We start from the raw sequence: 12,958 nt of genomic DNA on the forward strand, positions 1-12,958 counted from the left end.
CAGTGTATGGAGAAAAAAATGTAGATCAACTGATACTGTGACAAAAGAGGAGGCTAAAAGATTATGTCCTCAGGTTGGCTGTGGGTTACCTGGGGAGGCAGGAGGTCTTGTTCTGCATTTGTCAGAAAAAGACTACATGTGTTCCTACTTGTTTTTGGGTACTGGATGAGTCTTGTTCCTGTTACATCAGGGTAGGGAAGCATCAACACTGTTTTAATGAGGCACCTGAAGGTTTCTCTGGTGTAGGAACATCAGCAGTCTGGCATTAAATCTTGATTGCTGACTTTGTGTCACTTCGAGTTGGCCTTGATGCCATTAGCAGCACACTGGTGCTGCAAGGTGGGACTGGATTCATTCCAGATGCAATTTAGTACATCTGGGACGATTCATGCATCATGGTTTGAAGCCATGTGCTTTCCCCTAGTAGAGGTTTGACACACTGAAAATATTTCTCTCTGTGTGAGCTCTAGAGACTGATGTCTCTTTAATTTTCTTAGGGACCTTGTTTTGTAAAAAGTAAAACTTGTATGTCATGAATTTAGTCTTCATTATTTCTTCTTCTTGTATTCTTAATGCACGAGTTGAGATCTTGAGTATATGATTCAAAACAGTTTCTCATCTTCTGACAGTTTATCCCACAGTTTTAATGACTTATTGTGCTGCATTGGTTTAAGAAGCACTAGCCAAATCCACTTTTGACTTATTTTTACAGTAGTTGTCACATATATTATTAATAACATAATTCCTTTCTGAACATTCTTCATATAAAATTAAAAATAGAAAGAAGTTCTGAATACTTTTAATTTGCAGAAAAAGATGACTAAATTAAGCATGTCCTTATGAAAAAGTGAAGACTTTATGATAACCTAATGAAGTCTAAAACTAGAAATACACTGATAATAATTGGTTCCCAGAAAAGTTACGTGCTGAAAAAAAGATAAAAGCTGACATAGATTTAATTAAAAAAAAAAGACAAATTCCAGTAAAAGAGAAAATATATAACAATGTTTAAAGTAAAGGGTAGTTGTGAGAAATACTATTACTGTTTGTAGTATTGAGAAAAGAAGGGAGGAGGCAAGTATTAGCATTAGAAAAATCCTTATAATTAGTATCTGGTATTTTGCTGCATCATCTTGTACTTCTGCAGTTTGCTGCATCATTTCCAATTCAACTGCAACGTTCCTGGTGCTAAGCTGGCATGGTTAGAAATTCAGAAAAGCTATATATATGCAACTATTCTTCTCATATATTATTTCCACATTTTTAATATTTTTCATATTAAATATTTTAAACAAAAGTGTAAGAAATGCTGAGGTTGTACTTGACACTGTGTACTGGAGCACACCATGCCCCCTCTCCCAGGCAGCACAGGAGAGTGTCATTCTCACAGGGAATGGCACAACACCAAGTGTCAGCCCAGCTGCATTATTCACTGTGGTGTGCAGTGCCCAGGGGAAGGTGCAACTCAGTCTAAAGAAACAACTGCATCTAAAGATTGTCCATTTCATACTGGTGGGAAAAATCTGCATCAGGCACCTGTCAAATCCTTTTAGCCTTAAAAGTGCACCAGCTGATTGAAATACTGACTCAAGAATCTCATATTTTATGTAATCTATATAAGATCTTTTCGTATAAATATTTAATAATTTTTCATCTCTCTTTATACATAAGTCAAAGCTGATTATCACAACAGCTGACAGGATGAAGTTTATGTTATGGGAAGTGAGAGTGATAACAGGATAGTGATGATCTAGAAAATGTATGGTTTCTTTCAAAATATTTACTATTTGACCAGAGTTGGCTTTGGTTAAAACAACAAGGGAATAGATGGTGGCCTTTGCCTTGGGGAAAAAAAGATATTTTAGAAACTACATTGTGTAAAGTGCATTATTAACTAAACTTATTTGTCTAACCAGAGAGTATATGTCAACACTGACATTTTGGCACTTTGAATAAGCATTAGCATCTCATGCTAGTTCCCAAACAGAAAGCTGTCCTTTAAGCTCTTCTTAAAACATATTTTTCTCATCTTTGTAAAACATAGAAATGGAAATTAAATTAGAAAATGTTGAAGACAAGGTCAAATATTTGGTTAAATCCAATGGGTATGCCTATTTTTATTTCTCAGTTGAAACAATAACCATTACTAGTAAAACTCTTGCAATATTCTAGAAGTCAGTGAAGGTTTTCACTTGATCTGGAGTACTGCCATCCCCATATACTCAATCTAAACGTTGAACTTAACTGCTGATAAAATTAAACAGCCATTTGAATTTGCTGATATGCCATAAATATAACTGAAGCTATAGAAAAGAGGTCATTTGGAACCTTTTCTGGAAGTGTCTGCATGTTCATGCTATGACTTTCCTCAAAAACATATAGTAGCCTGTCTTGCTTTTTTGTAATGTTGTTTTTCTTTTTAAGGTTAACATGAGGCAAAACTATTTATTCAAATGATTGTATTTTTATTTGATTTTTATTTCCTCACTCTTGTCAGTTCAAATGTTATTACAGAGTGTTACCAAGAGGGTTAACTATTTTCTAGATACTGAGCTCTCAAAGAATTATCAAGATTTAGTAAAGCTTTTCTTTTGATAGGGAACTTTTTTATAAGTGATTTTGGTGGCTGAGACAACTACAGTTTTTAGGTTCAGAACTAAACCAGGAGCTCTGAAAAGGACTCTGACCTAGACTAAGAGAGAAAGAGAGTGAAAGAGTCTTCTAAAATTTGCATTAAAATAGCATGGAAATCACTGGACTTCCTGATATTCTTCAGTATTTAGATTATTTGTTTATATAGTTAAAAATTCCTTTAGATTACTGTATGCCTACTTTTTATCTTATTCAAAGTACAATCTCCACTATTTGACCTGAATTACAGTTAATGGTATTTTTTTCCTAGCAGTGACTAACTATTCCTTAAATTAAAAAGTAGTTTTTACTAAGGTCATTGAGTTTCTTGATTTGCTAGCTAAGAAGATACTTCTGGACTCATTTGAGAAAAAGAAAGGATAAATGACATCAGTAGATATTTTATTGTGAACTATGTATATTCATACAGAAAAAGAAAGAATCACATTCTTGCTAGGAGTAATCATATTAAGATTTTATTTCCACGGTTTAGTAATAGAATGTTCTGTTTGAAATTTCTCATTTTGTATTCACCATACATGGTACTTCAAAGATGATAGAGTCTGTTTCACCTTGCATATCTGTGGTGTCACGAAATCATTACAGTGACAATTTTACTTAAACCTACATTTCCATCCATTTCAAAAATCAAAGCAGCCTTTTATAGGACAGCAGCCTGTCATGGACCAGCAACAGCCACAGAGAAGAAGGGTGCAGGATGCATACAGATAACACTTTCACATGTTTACATTTTAAATGTTAGATATCCATCAGTTTTCTTGAAAAAGGAAAATAATTGTAAAGTCATAGGCTAAAATACTTTGCGTCAGTTTACTTTGAATTGGTAAGATTAAAAATGTTTTCCACACTTGTCATATTATTCACCATCACTGGCTATTTCTGTGACCGTAAAAGTGATAACATCTGTGGGCAATGGTTGTGAGGAACTTCGCCCTTTACAGGATAAGCAAAATAAGCAGATTCTTAACAGCCCAAAGCAAAAATGGAGCTTGGAGTATTGGATCTCTCTTGTTAATTGGTGTAGATTTGGTTTTGCCATGAGATTCCAAAGAGTTTAAAACTGATAATATTTATGCTAACTACCTAGTTTGTCAGAAGATAGAGAATAAAAATGTAAAAAAAAAAAATTGACAACCTCAAAATGCTAACAGCTCTCAAGTCTAGAGAATGTAGTTCTGTGTATATGCTTCTAGCTATATCTCTTTTCCTGAGCAGTTACATCAGAAATTCCAGTTTCAGAAAAAGGAATAATTGGTGCAAGAGTTCTTATTGAGTAGTTGAATCTGTCCAAATTAAAAACTTAATTTAAATCAAGCTCCAGATTTTGAAAATAAATCTGACTTAGTTTTGGCTTAGGAATTAATTGTTAAAAACTTTTTCAACTTAAATTAGGCATGCATGGTTGCTTGTTCAGGTTTTTTGTTTGTTTGCTTGTTTGTTTGTTAATTTGTTTGGTTTGGTTGGTTATTTTTGTTAATTAAATCTTTGCATAATCTTTTTAACCAAAATATTTCTAACTTCCTGTATAACTTACAGAAACATAATGATGATGTAAGAAGCTCTAGAATGTAGAACAGTAACTTTTAAAAATGGGCCAAATTATTGTGTAAACAAGCCCCTGGTTTTTATATCAGTTGTTAAATATTAAAGACAGCAGAATACTTGACAATTACATAGATACTAAGTTTCGGATAAGATGTGCTGTTCCAGAATGTTTAAGATGTGTAATAATTCTCTTCACCTCAGGCTTCTAAGAACTAATCTAAATTTTATTGCTAATGATAATACATTTGTTTAGATCAAGTTGTCCCAAATGATATTAGGTGTATTATAATGTAAGTTACATAATATTTCTGATTTTTTTTTTTGATTTACACTAGAAGTTACATGGGAAGACCAGCAGAAAAAGGTGAATGGTACAATAACTGATGACAAACCATTGCCGAAAAAGAAACACCATTCTGAGACAGGTTTGTCAGGGTTTGGAAAACCACATGAAAGCATGAGACTATAAAACCACATTTCATGCTTTTGTAATGCGTGTGTGCTTTATGTACCTTATTTTTTCAGTTTGGTGTGAAATATTTAGCATGTAGAGACCATTTAGATTACATAGTTCTGTTTTAGAATAGCCAAAATAGATCTGCTTTTGTAAACAATTGTGTTAGAATGCGCATACTTTAGAAAAGAGGTGTTCTGGCACAATATTAGACATAGTTTGCTTTTTAGTTTTGAATTTTGTTATGACAATATATTTGTGCAAGCCTCAGGAATCCAAGTATAATCTATGCTGATTCTTATTTAGTTGACCAAACCAAGGTATCTACTGCATGTATGGTGGGAAAATCATCTTCTACAGACTTAAATCTGAAACCTTCTTTCACTATGACACATGGCAGAAATAATGTTCCAGTGTAATTTTTTATATAAGCTGCAATTTAGATCTTCATACTTGGAAATTCTCAAATCTAAAAAATCTCTTCTTTCCTCCATTCTGTACATGAATGCATTTCTTCTGAAACTAAAAACTGTCATAAACTTTCTTTCACCCCAAATGGCAAGTTCAATTATTCCACTATCTTTGTTCCTACAAATGCATAGCAATAAAATGTAAACCTAGTAATAATAATGATGATGATAATAATAGTATTGTTCTGTCTTCATAATCAGAGAATAAAAGGTCCTAATCACATTAATTTATACACTTGCAAAGGAGTAGAATTTATACACTTTGAGGAGTAGAAAGGGGAAGGGAAAAGAAAGGGAAATGGGATCTTTATATTGCAGGTTTCATCCTGTATTTAAAGATTGATCCAATCTACTCAAGTGAATGGGATTTTTCAGTTGCAAGAATACCTTGGTTTAATTTTGTATTGCAAATAACTCTACTGGGCATATTAGTTGTCTCACTCTAATAACAGCCCTTCTCCCAGTCACACAAATTAAAGTTTATAAGGTTGGCTGGCTATGTCACCTCCGAAATTAATAGTGTAATCTCACCTACATAATAATATAATACTGATAATATCCAAGTGTTTTGCTGAAGTTCAGCTATTGTACAGCTGAAAGTGCAAGACTCAGAACTGAAGAAAACCAGCAAAATCTGTCTTGATTCTAACCTAGGAAATCGACAACCTAGCTGTAAAAGTCCAGATGTGCACTTGCATTTCCTGTTCCCCAACTTTTTGATGCATCAGAAGAAGTTACAGGATAAAACAAATACTGTTTATAAGAATCAGGATCAGAATGTGATATATCTTCCTTTCCAGCTGTTTTAACTGTTGCATGATAGATTCAAAATACAATGTCTACACATATGCTCTGTTGTCTTTCCAGGGAGAGTTGATCAGAATAGTGCCTCTGCCCTGACTTTTCCCTTATGTAATATCTGGGTAGGAACATTAACTCCATCTCCCAGCTGAGGTGAGCTTAGGACTGTGTTTTAGACAGATAATTTATTTATAGTTATTGGCAGTACTTTTAGGGCCACCATCTCCATATTTTAGAAAGAGGTAACATATTTTTTAGATGGCTATTCTTGGGGCATTCTACATTTTGGAACATGAGTAAAATCTTATAATTGAAAGACAAAACCAGTCAGAATAATAGAAATCAGAATCAAATATAAACAACAAAATGCTCTCACTTTACAGGTGTTCTGTATATTAAAATGATAGTTATCTGATTTTTATCTATTTTTCTGTCTGTAACCAAACCACTGATCTCCACTCAGAATTGGTTTGAAAAGCCACAGTCTCAATTGTCAAAGTCTAGAATAGACACAAAGTTATGTAAAAGTTGTGTTCTTCACTTTACAGTCCTAAGTCTTTCTGTGAAGGCTGAGGCCTGATAAGAACATAACTTCTGTTTTAATTTACATTATTAGTAATGTCTTGTGCATGGGATGTTGATACATGAGGAAGAAACATCTGAGGTGGTTCTGAACAAACTGCAATGGGCCTCAAATGGCACATCCCTACATTCCTCAGATGCTTTTGCAAACTGAATCTGTCAAAAAGCTTTATGTACTTCAGTGGTAGGAGTGGAGTAATGCAACTTCCAGGACTGGCATAATCTGCTATGTGTGCACACTACTGTTCCCTGTAGACATCCCTGTATCATTTCAAACAGTTATTTTTCAAGGCATAGCAGTCAGAACATCTAGAGGAAGGTGCCATAACACTATACTCACATTTGGACGCTGAGCTGTATTATATCTGTGACCATGATCTAACAGTGATGCAGCCTGACAGAACCTACCTAAGGAAGCTTCAAATTCCTTGAAGCCTTACAATATGGGATTTATCCTCTTTCTTTCATCTGAGAATGCTTTAAACATTCTGTCTGCACAGAAAACAGTGAAGTGGTACTATTAAAACTTAGTCCCTGAATGCAGAGGATGCAATGGAGGCAAGAAGGAATAGGGACACCTCATAGTTGCCTGTTTTGATTGCCTTTTCATCTGTTGATGAGTTTTCTGATATGACCTGTTATAAAAGCTTATACTGTCTTTAAGTGCAGTTTGTCAGTTAAGAATTTAACCTAACCAGTGCCATGGCATTAGTATAGCTAAGAAAACCTGGGGGAACAAAGAGGCATTGATTACAAGAGTACCATGAGTGAAGAACTGAGATCTGTGAGCAAATTGTGGAGAAAAGCATGAATAGTTAACAAAAATAATTTCAAGCCCCAGAAAAATAACAGTAATACTGTACCTTGTAAAGCATTAATATTGAATAAATATGCATGACTAGAAATGGGATTAGCAAATTTGTTGGAGGACAATTGAAGGTCATTAAATAATGTAGCAAAATGGTTCTTGTGTTGCAGACTTTGCTGCAATAGAAGATGATAAGATTTCTCTTCCTGAATAGCAGAAATCAATGTGTTTTCTTTTTTTAACAGTGTCTAAGCTCTAAGTTCTGATGCAATTTGCAGAATTAGTGTTATGCATATTTCAGATTCAATTGTATTTATGCAAAGATTTTGAAGGATTGGAAGGGTAAAACTGCAGAATCGTAGGTAAGCATAGCATAAAAATTCAAGCCATATTTTGAATCTGTGCCCTTCCTTTAGCTGATGTCAGCACTCTGTCAGAGAATACTGCATTCTAGGACAGCACTAAATCAAAAAGCATGAGAAACAGTTACTTGTTCATACCTGAGATTATTAAGTACCTTCAGCACTCACCATTGTGTCTGAGCTGTAATAGATGGTATTTGAAAGAAAGTGAATAAAACTCTGGACCTCTAATCAGATTTTGTTTGTCAGTGAAAATAAAAGAAAAAAAGGTACAGCAGGCTGTGGCAAACATTTTTACGTGGTTTTGCATTTTTATATGTGAGGCCTTCAAAGAAGAAGTTGGAAAAGAAGGTTGTGTGTAGAGAATGTGCCCTGTACTGATACAGATAAGGCTAGGCAGGATATTCTTTTGTTTTTTTTAAAGCAATTTTTATCAATATCATCACTAGTGTCTTTTGAACCCTTCAAGGTAATTAAAATGGAAAAAGGACATAGTTTAGGGTACCATGGCAGAGATACTCACTTCTGTTTCCTGTCTCATGATCCAAAATATTGGAAGCTGAATATGGTCTAGCAACCTGTGTCTCCATCCAGAGGTGAAAATGCAGAAACTGCCTTTGTAAGATAGTGAAGAAAACAGTATTGGCTTTCCCATGTTTTTCCTACAGAGAGGCAGTAGATTTGATGGCTATTACCTGAAACTATCCTGTTTCATTATCACTGGCTGTTGAGCACATTGCGGTGTCATCAAATATCCAACCTTTGCCACAGAAACTTTTGATTTCCAAGGAGCAGTTGAAGAGCAGAACTGTCACAAAGTGCTGACATATATTAATATTATTGAACAAAAGGACACAGGGTAGTTAAAATGGATTTATAAATCTTGGACTGGAATTAAGTAAAAACTGAGTGTTGTCCTTGTAATTATTTTGGGGAAAGACATATTTCTGTAAAATATGGAAGTAAAACAAAGTTTTAGAGAAATCATAGCAAGGGTAGGTTGAACACATCAGAAAATGTAAAGGTAATGTATTCTTACAAATGGTAAGTCTTTAGATGGATAGATTTACTTTCAATTTAAAGGGAATCATGCTTATTTTTGTGTGTGGAACATTTAAGTCTCTTTCCTGGGCAGGATTATGCCATGACAACTTCATAGACAAAGACCTTCAGAAATTTAATGTTATGTAATGAAAACTAATTGCAGCTTATCTCTTACCATGAATTCAATTGACTAGTGTGAAAAGAGTAGTCAAAAATCATTCAAAATTGTGTTTATTTTAATAGAAGTTTGTAGTCAGAATTGACAGTATGAGAGATTGAGAATTATGAAAAGGGATATATGGTTAGAAATGGGTGGGAAAAGGCAAAATAATTATAGGGCAGAGAGAGAGAGAGGTAATTACCTTTTCAGGAATCATAATATTTCCAATCCAATGTGTAACTATACTGCATTAATATTTTGAAGAGTTACTATTTTGTCTTTTCCCCCCTTATAAAATTATCATATAAACTTTATTCAGAGAAGCAAAACAATAAAATCTGTCTCTGGATTCTTCACTTGTTTTATCTATTGAGACTTATGAAAAAGTTATGCAATCTACATGGTTTAATTTGAATTAGAAAGTTTATGATACTGAGAATATTTACAATTTCTTCCTCTGTTATTTTCTACCATTGTCTCTACTGTCCTTGTCTTTGGATAAGAGTAAGATTTTTCATACTTACTGTCTTTACCTATTGTGTTTTTTATATAGTGTATATTACATATATCTACATTATGTAATTGCAGAATTAAATGTATTGCTTTAGTCTTTCCTGTATTTTCTTGCTGTATTTTTCAGTAAAAATGTCATCATATACCCAGTATATAGATGCTACTTTTTGTGTGTAGGTTTATGCTTTAAGGTAAAGAACTATAACTAAGAGGGAGAAACCTCATTAAAAAAGTTCAGTAGTGTGGGACAGGCTCTGTGTCTAGTTGTGGCTTAATGCTTTTAAAGACTATTAATTAATACTGATTTTATTCACATCCCAGTGTAGTAAAATAGCCTTTTCATCTAAATCTTCTGCTAACAATTATTTGTACTCTTAGCTTTTCTATCTTCTCTTGTATAGATGTATCCTTAGCATTGCAGAGTTTGAGTGGTGTCAGGGGATATCTTCCCTGAGAGTTAAATGTATTATATCAGTCTTCAGGTCTAGTCTCATCCAGATTAATGACACAAAATTTATGGAACATACAGGCTCTATGGAGCATTTCTGTCTTAGAGTCTCTTCTGTGTTTTAAGATGATGCTTATTTGATTGTGCTATTGCAGATTGTATTTTATGAGGAGTGTCCAGAAATGAGACTTTACAAATCTGAGTTTCTGTTTGCAGTGAAAGATCTTTGGTTCTTACGAAAAGATAAAAATGAAATTAAGAAAACTCTTGAGGGAAAAAAAAAAAAAAAGAGTAATTAACTGATGTCTCTCTGTCCTCTGCTGCTTTAAGAATTTTAGTTTGGTGTGCTTGCCATGTAAAGTTTTTTTGAACTGTGAGTTCCCAAACACTTCTCTTCAATGGGTGACATTACTTACAATGAACACTTCTATGTCAATGCATGATAAAAGAGATGGTACTTATTTTGGGCACATTTCAGACTTAAAGTTTTTGCTAACTTTTTATGTTTATTTATTGAGATTTAAATTTGTTTGTAAATCTGTATATAATAGCCTTATATATAATACTCTCATACACTGAGATGAACAACTGATGCAAATAAATGCTAGTTCCACAAAAAAGCAATAACTACAAATGGAGACTGACTATTGACGTAATGTAAATTTAATAGAATTGGTGACATTGTTTTATTCTTGCATTTAAGTATATTTCTATCAAAAAGATTATTTTGTAGATTCAAAGCTACAGAAACAGAGAATTTTCAAACTATTGTCTGAGATTTTTGGCATGGCATCTTAATCAAGAGGAAAAGTGATTCACATAAGTTGTACTGTTTTTAAATTAATCAGTCTGTTAGTACTTTCTTCTTCACATCATTATTTGAAAGAAGTTGGTGCATTACCATGCCACAATTTCTACTGCTTCTTTAATATTTCCAACAATAAATACCAAAATATCATAATCCATTTATCTCAACAGGTGAGGTAGCAGTTGATCAGGTATCCACAGTGAGACAGCAACTATTATCTTTTTTCCCCCTCTGGCTTCTATTAGAATTATTCTTCCCATATGTTTGATAAGTAAAAACTAAAACTGAAAAATATTTGTAATTAAGAATGATTTTTGATTGCCACTTTGATATGTAAATATTTTTTTTTCATAATAAATACTTTGCATGAGGACTTAAAAAAAGGCTATTCTTGAAAAGTATTGGTATATGTGACTGATATGCATGCAAATACTGGTCATTTGATTCTAAAATATTCAAAGAGAACTTCCTTGCTATTCAGTTGTGTCTGTCTGGCATTACTAGAATACCTTGCATTATGTTACCAGGCATATTCCAAGTTTGGAAATAATGTGATTCAATACTTTGAAAATTTGTAGAGAAGGATTTCTCTTACTGCAGTATATGTCTCAAAGCTACTCATTCTCATGGATATTAAAAAAAATAAACCAAGGATAGTGGGGTCTTGGTAGAGACTTTCAAATAACTGGTTTTACTATAGTAGGAATGCTCACTACAGGGCTATACATATGTAATAGAAAATATCTTTAGAACATTCTGAATACTTTTAGCTGTGTTTTGGTGGTGCTAATAATGATTTATTTATTTATTTAGCACTTACAGCAATTATAGCTATGTTATATTAGTATGAGTGTAACATGACACAGAGAAGTAGATCTTTCTATTTGCTTATTTGTATTTTTTCCAATGGATTCTTTGTACTTGCTCAGATAAAAAATATTTATACTCCACTATTGTTTTTTTAACATGCAAAGACATAGCAACCTTTGTCAAAACTGACAGCTGCTATGCTTTCACACTATATATCTCATATATAACTCTAATGTGTGTTCATTCTGTAAGCAAATTTAATTTCCTAAAATGATTTCTAATTATGTATGTTTCAAGCTGCTTGATTTTGCAATAATTTTGGTACAGTCTTGGCATTTGATAGTAGATTAAAATATAATCTAACACTATAATATAAAATTGTTGAAGTATAGAAGACAATTGTTATCAGATAAAATTTGGTGTTGTCTTTAATTTTGTTTTACAGATTTATGTTGCTTATTCTCATTTTGCATTTTTTCAGTGGTATATTGATATTGACTGTAAAATGCCGATAAAATTACAATATTTTTGTTGTGTGTAAAACTTTCTGGACTTTATCTAGTATCTTCAGTGTTACTAATTTATGAGCAGTGTTTTGTGACTCATTAGAAAACTGCATGTTGAAATTAGGCCAAGTTTATAGATTTTTTTTTTCTATTTCTGTTGATTTTTGGGAGAAAGCATTTGTTCTGCTAGCAACAGTGGCTTCACAGTTCTTTGTAATTATTATTACTTTTCGAGATGAATTCCTCCCATTCTTTTGCTACAAATAGATTTTCAGTACATAGCATGGCACTGTCTCTCAGACGTTTTCCATGTCTAAAATGGCAGTGTGCTTTTGAATGTGAAGTAATAACGTAAGTAATGAGATTGTTGCTTTGGCATTTGACTTGCATGCATTTGTAGTAACTTAGACTTCTGTGAGATGAGACCAACATTGGTTCTGAAAAGGTATCCTGAACTGGCCATGAGACTTAATAGCTATACATTCTCTTTTCACACGTTCTGTATTTTGGTCTTGATAATTTTGCCTTTGGCAGAGCATTACAATAATGCAGTCCTTTCCAGAGTGTGTTATGTGGATTCTGAAATGTCTGAGCTTGTACCTACACTTGCAAAAAGAAAAAAAAAATTATTTTCTGTTTTGGGTATCTGAAGTTTGGTTCAGCATAAATTACAATAATTTAATAATTGAAAAATCTAACAATACAAGTCCCTTAAACATTAAACTGAGTGTTCAGTACTTGAAAGAGAAAAATAATATTTTCATTCAAGTAGATAACTTTCAAAAGATTGAACAGTCATGAACAAAAGTATTTATGCTAGTTAACATACCTTTTACTGTCCAGCTTTTTCTTCAGCATCATTACAGGGATTGACTTTGCTGTCAGTTATAACTTTTATTATTTCCTCAGCTTCTATACTAACTCTGTCTTTGCTGTTCTTTTCTAACAACAGTAGTTTAACCACTTCTTTCTCAGCTTTCTTTTTTCTTCTAGTG

At 33.1% G+C, this 12,958-nt stretch overlaps 1 protein-coding gene across 38 annotated transcripts in view; it reads left to right on the forward strand.

The window, feature by feature from the left end:
- The window catches only part of RIMS2 (regulating synaptic membrane exocytosis 2), a 447,198-nt gene that overhangs the window by 326,309 nt on the left and 107,931 nt on the right, over positions 1 to 12,958 (forward strand). For 2 of the 38 annotated variants that reach the window (XM_053972011.1, XM_053972006.1), the window contains one exon: positions 4,533 to 4,622. The exons of the other annotated variants lie outside the window; for them this stretch is intronic. In XM_053972011.1, coding sequence (XP_053827986.1) covers positions 4,533 to 4,622 — 90 coding nt within the window. The remainder of the gene's footprint in view (positions 1 to 4,532; positions 4,623 to 12,958) is intronic. 38 annotated transcript variants of the gene reach the window in all.

The sequence above is a fragment of the Vidua macroura genome, chromosome 1, assembly GCF_024509145.1.
Source record: "Vidua macroura isolate BioBank_ID:100142 chromosome 1, ASM2450914v1, whole genome shotgun sequence".
In the NCBI taxonomy this organism is placed as follows: Eukaryota; Metazoa; Chordata; class Aves; order Passeriformes; family Viduidae; genus Vidua; species Vidua macroura.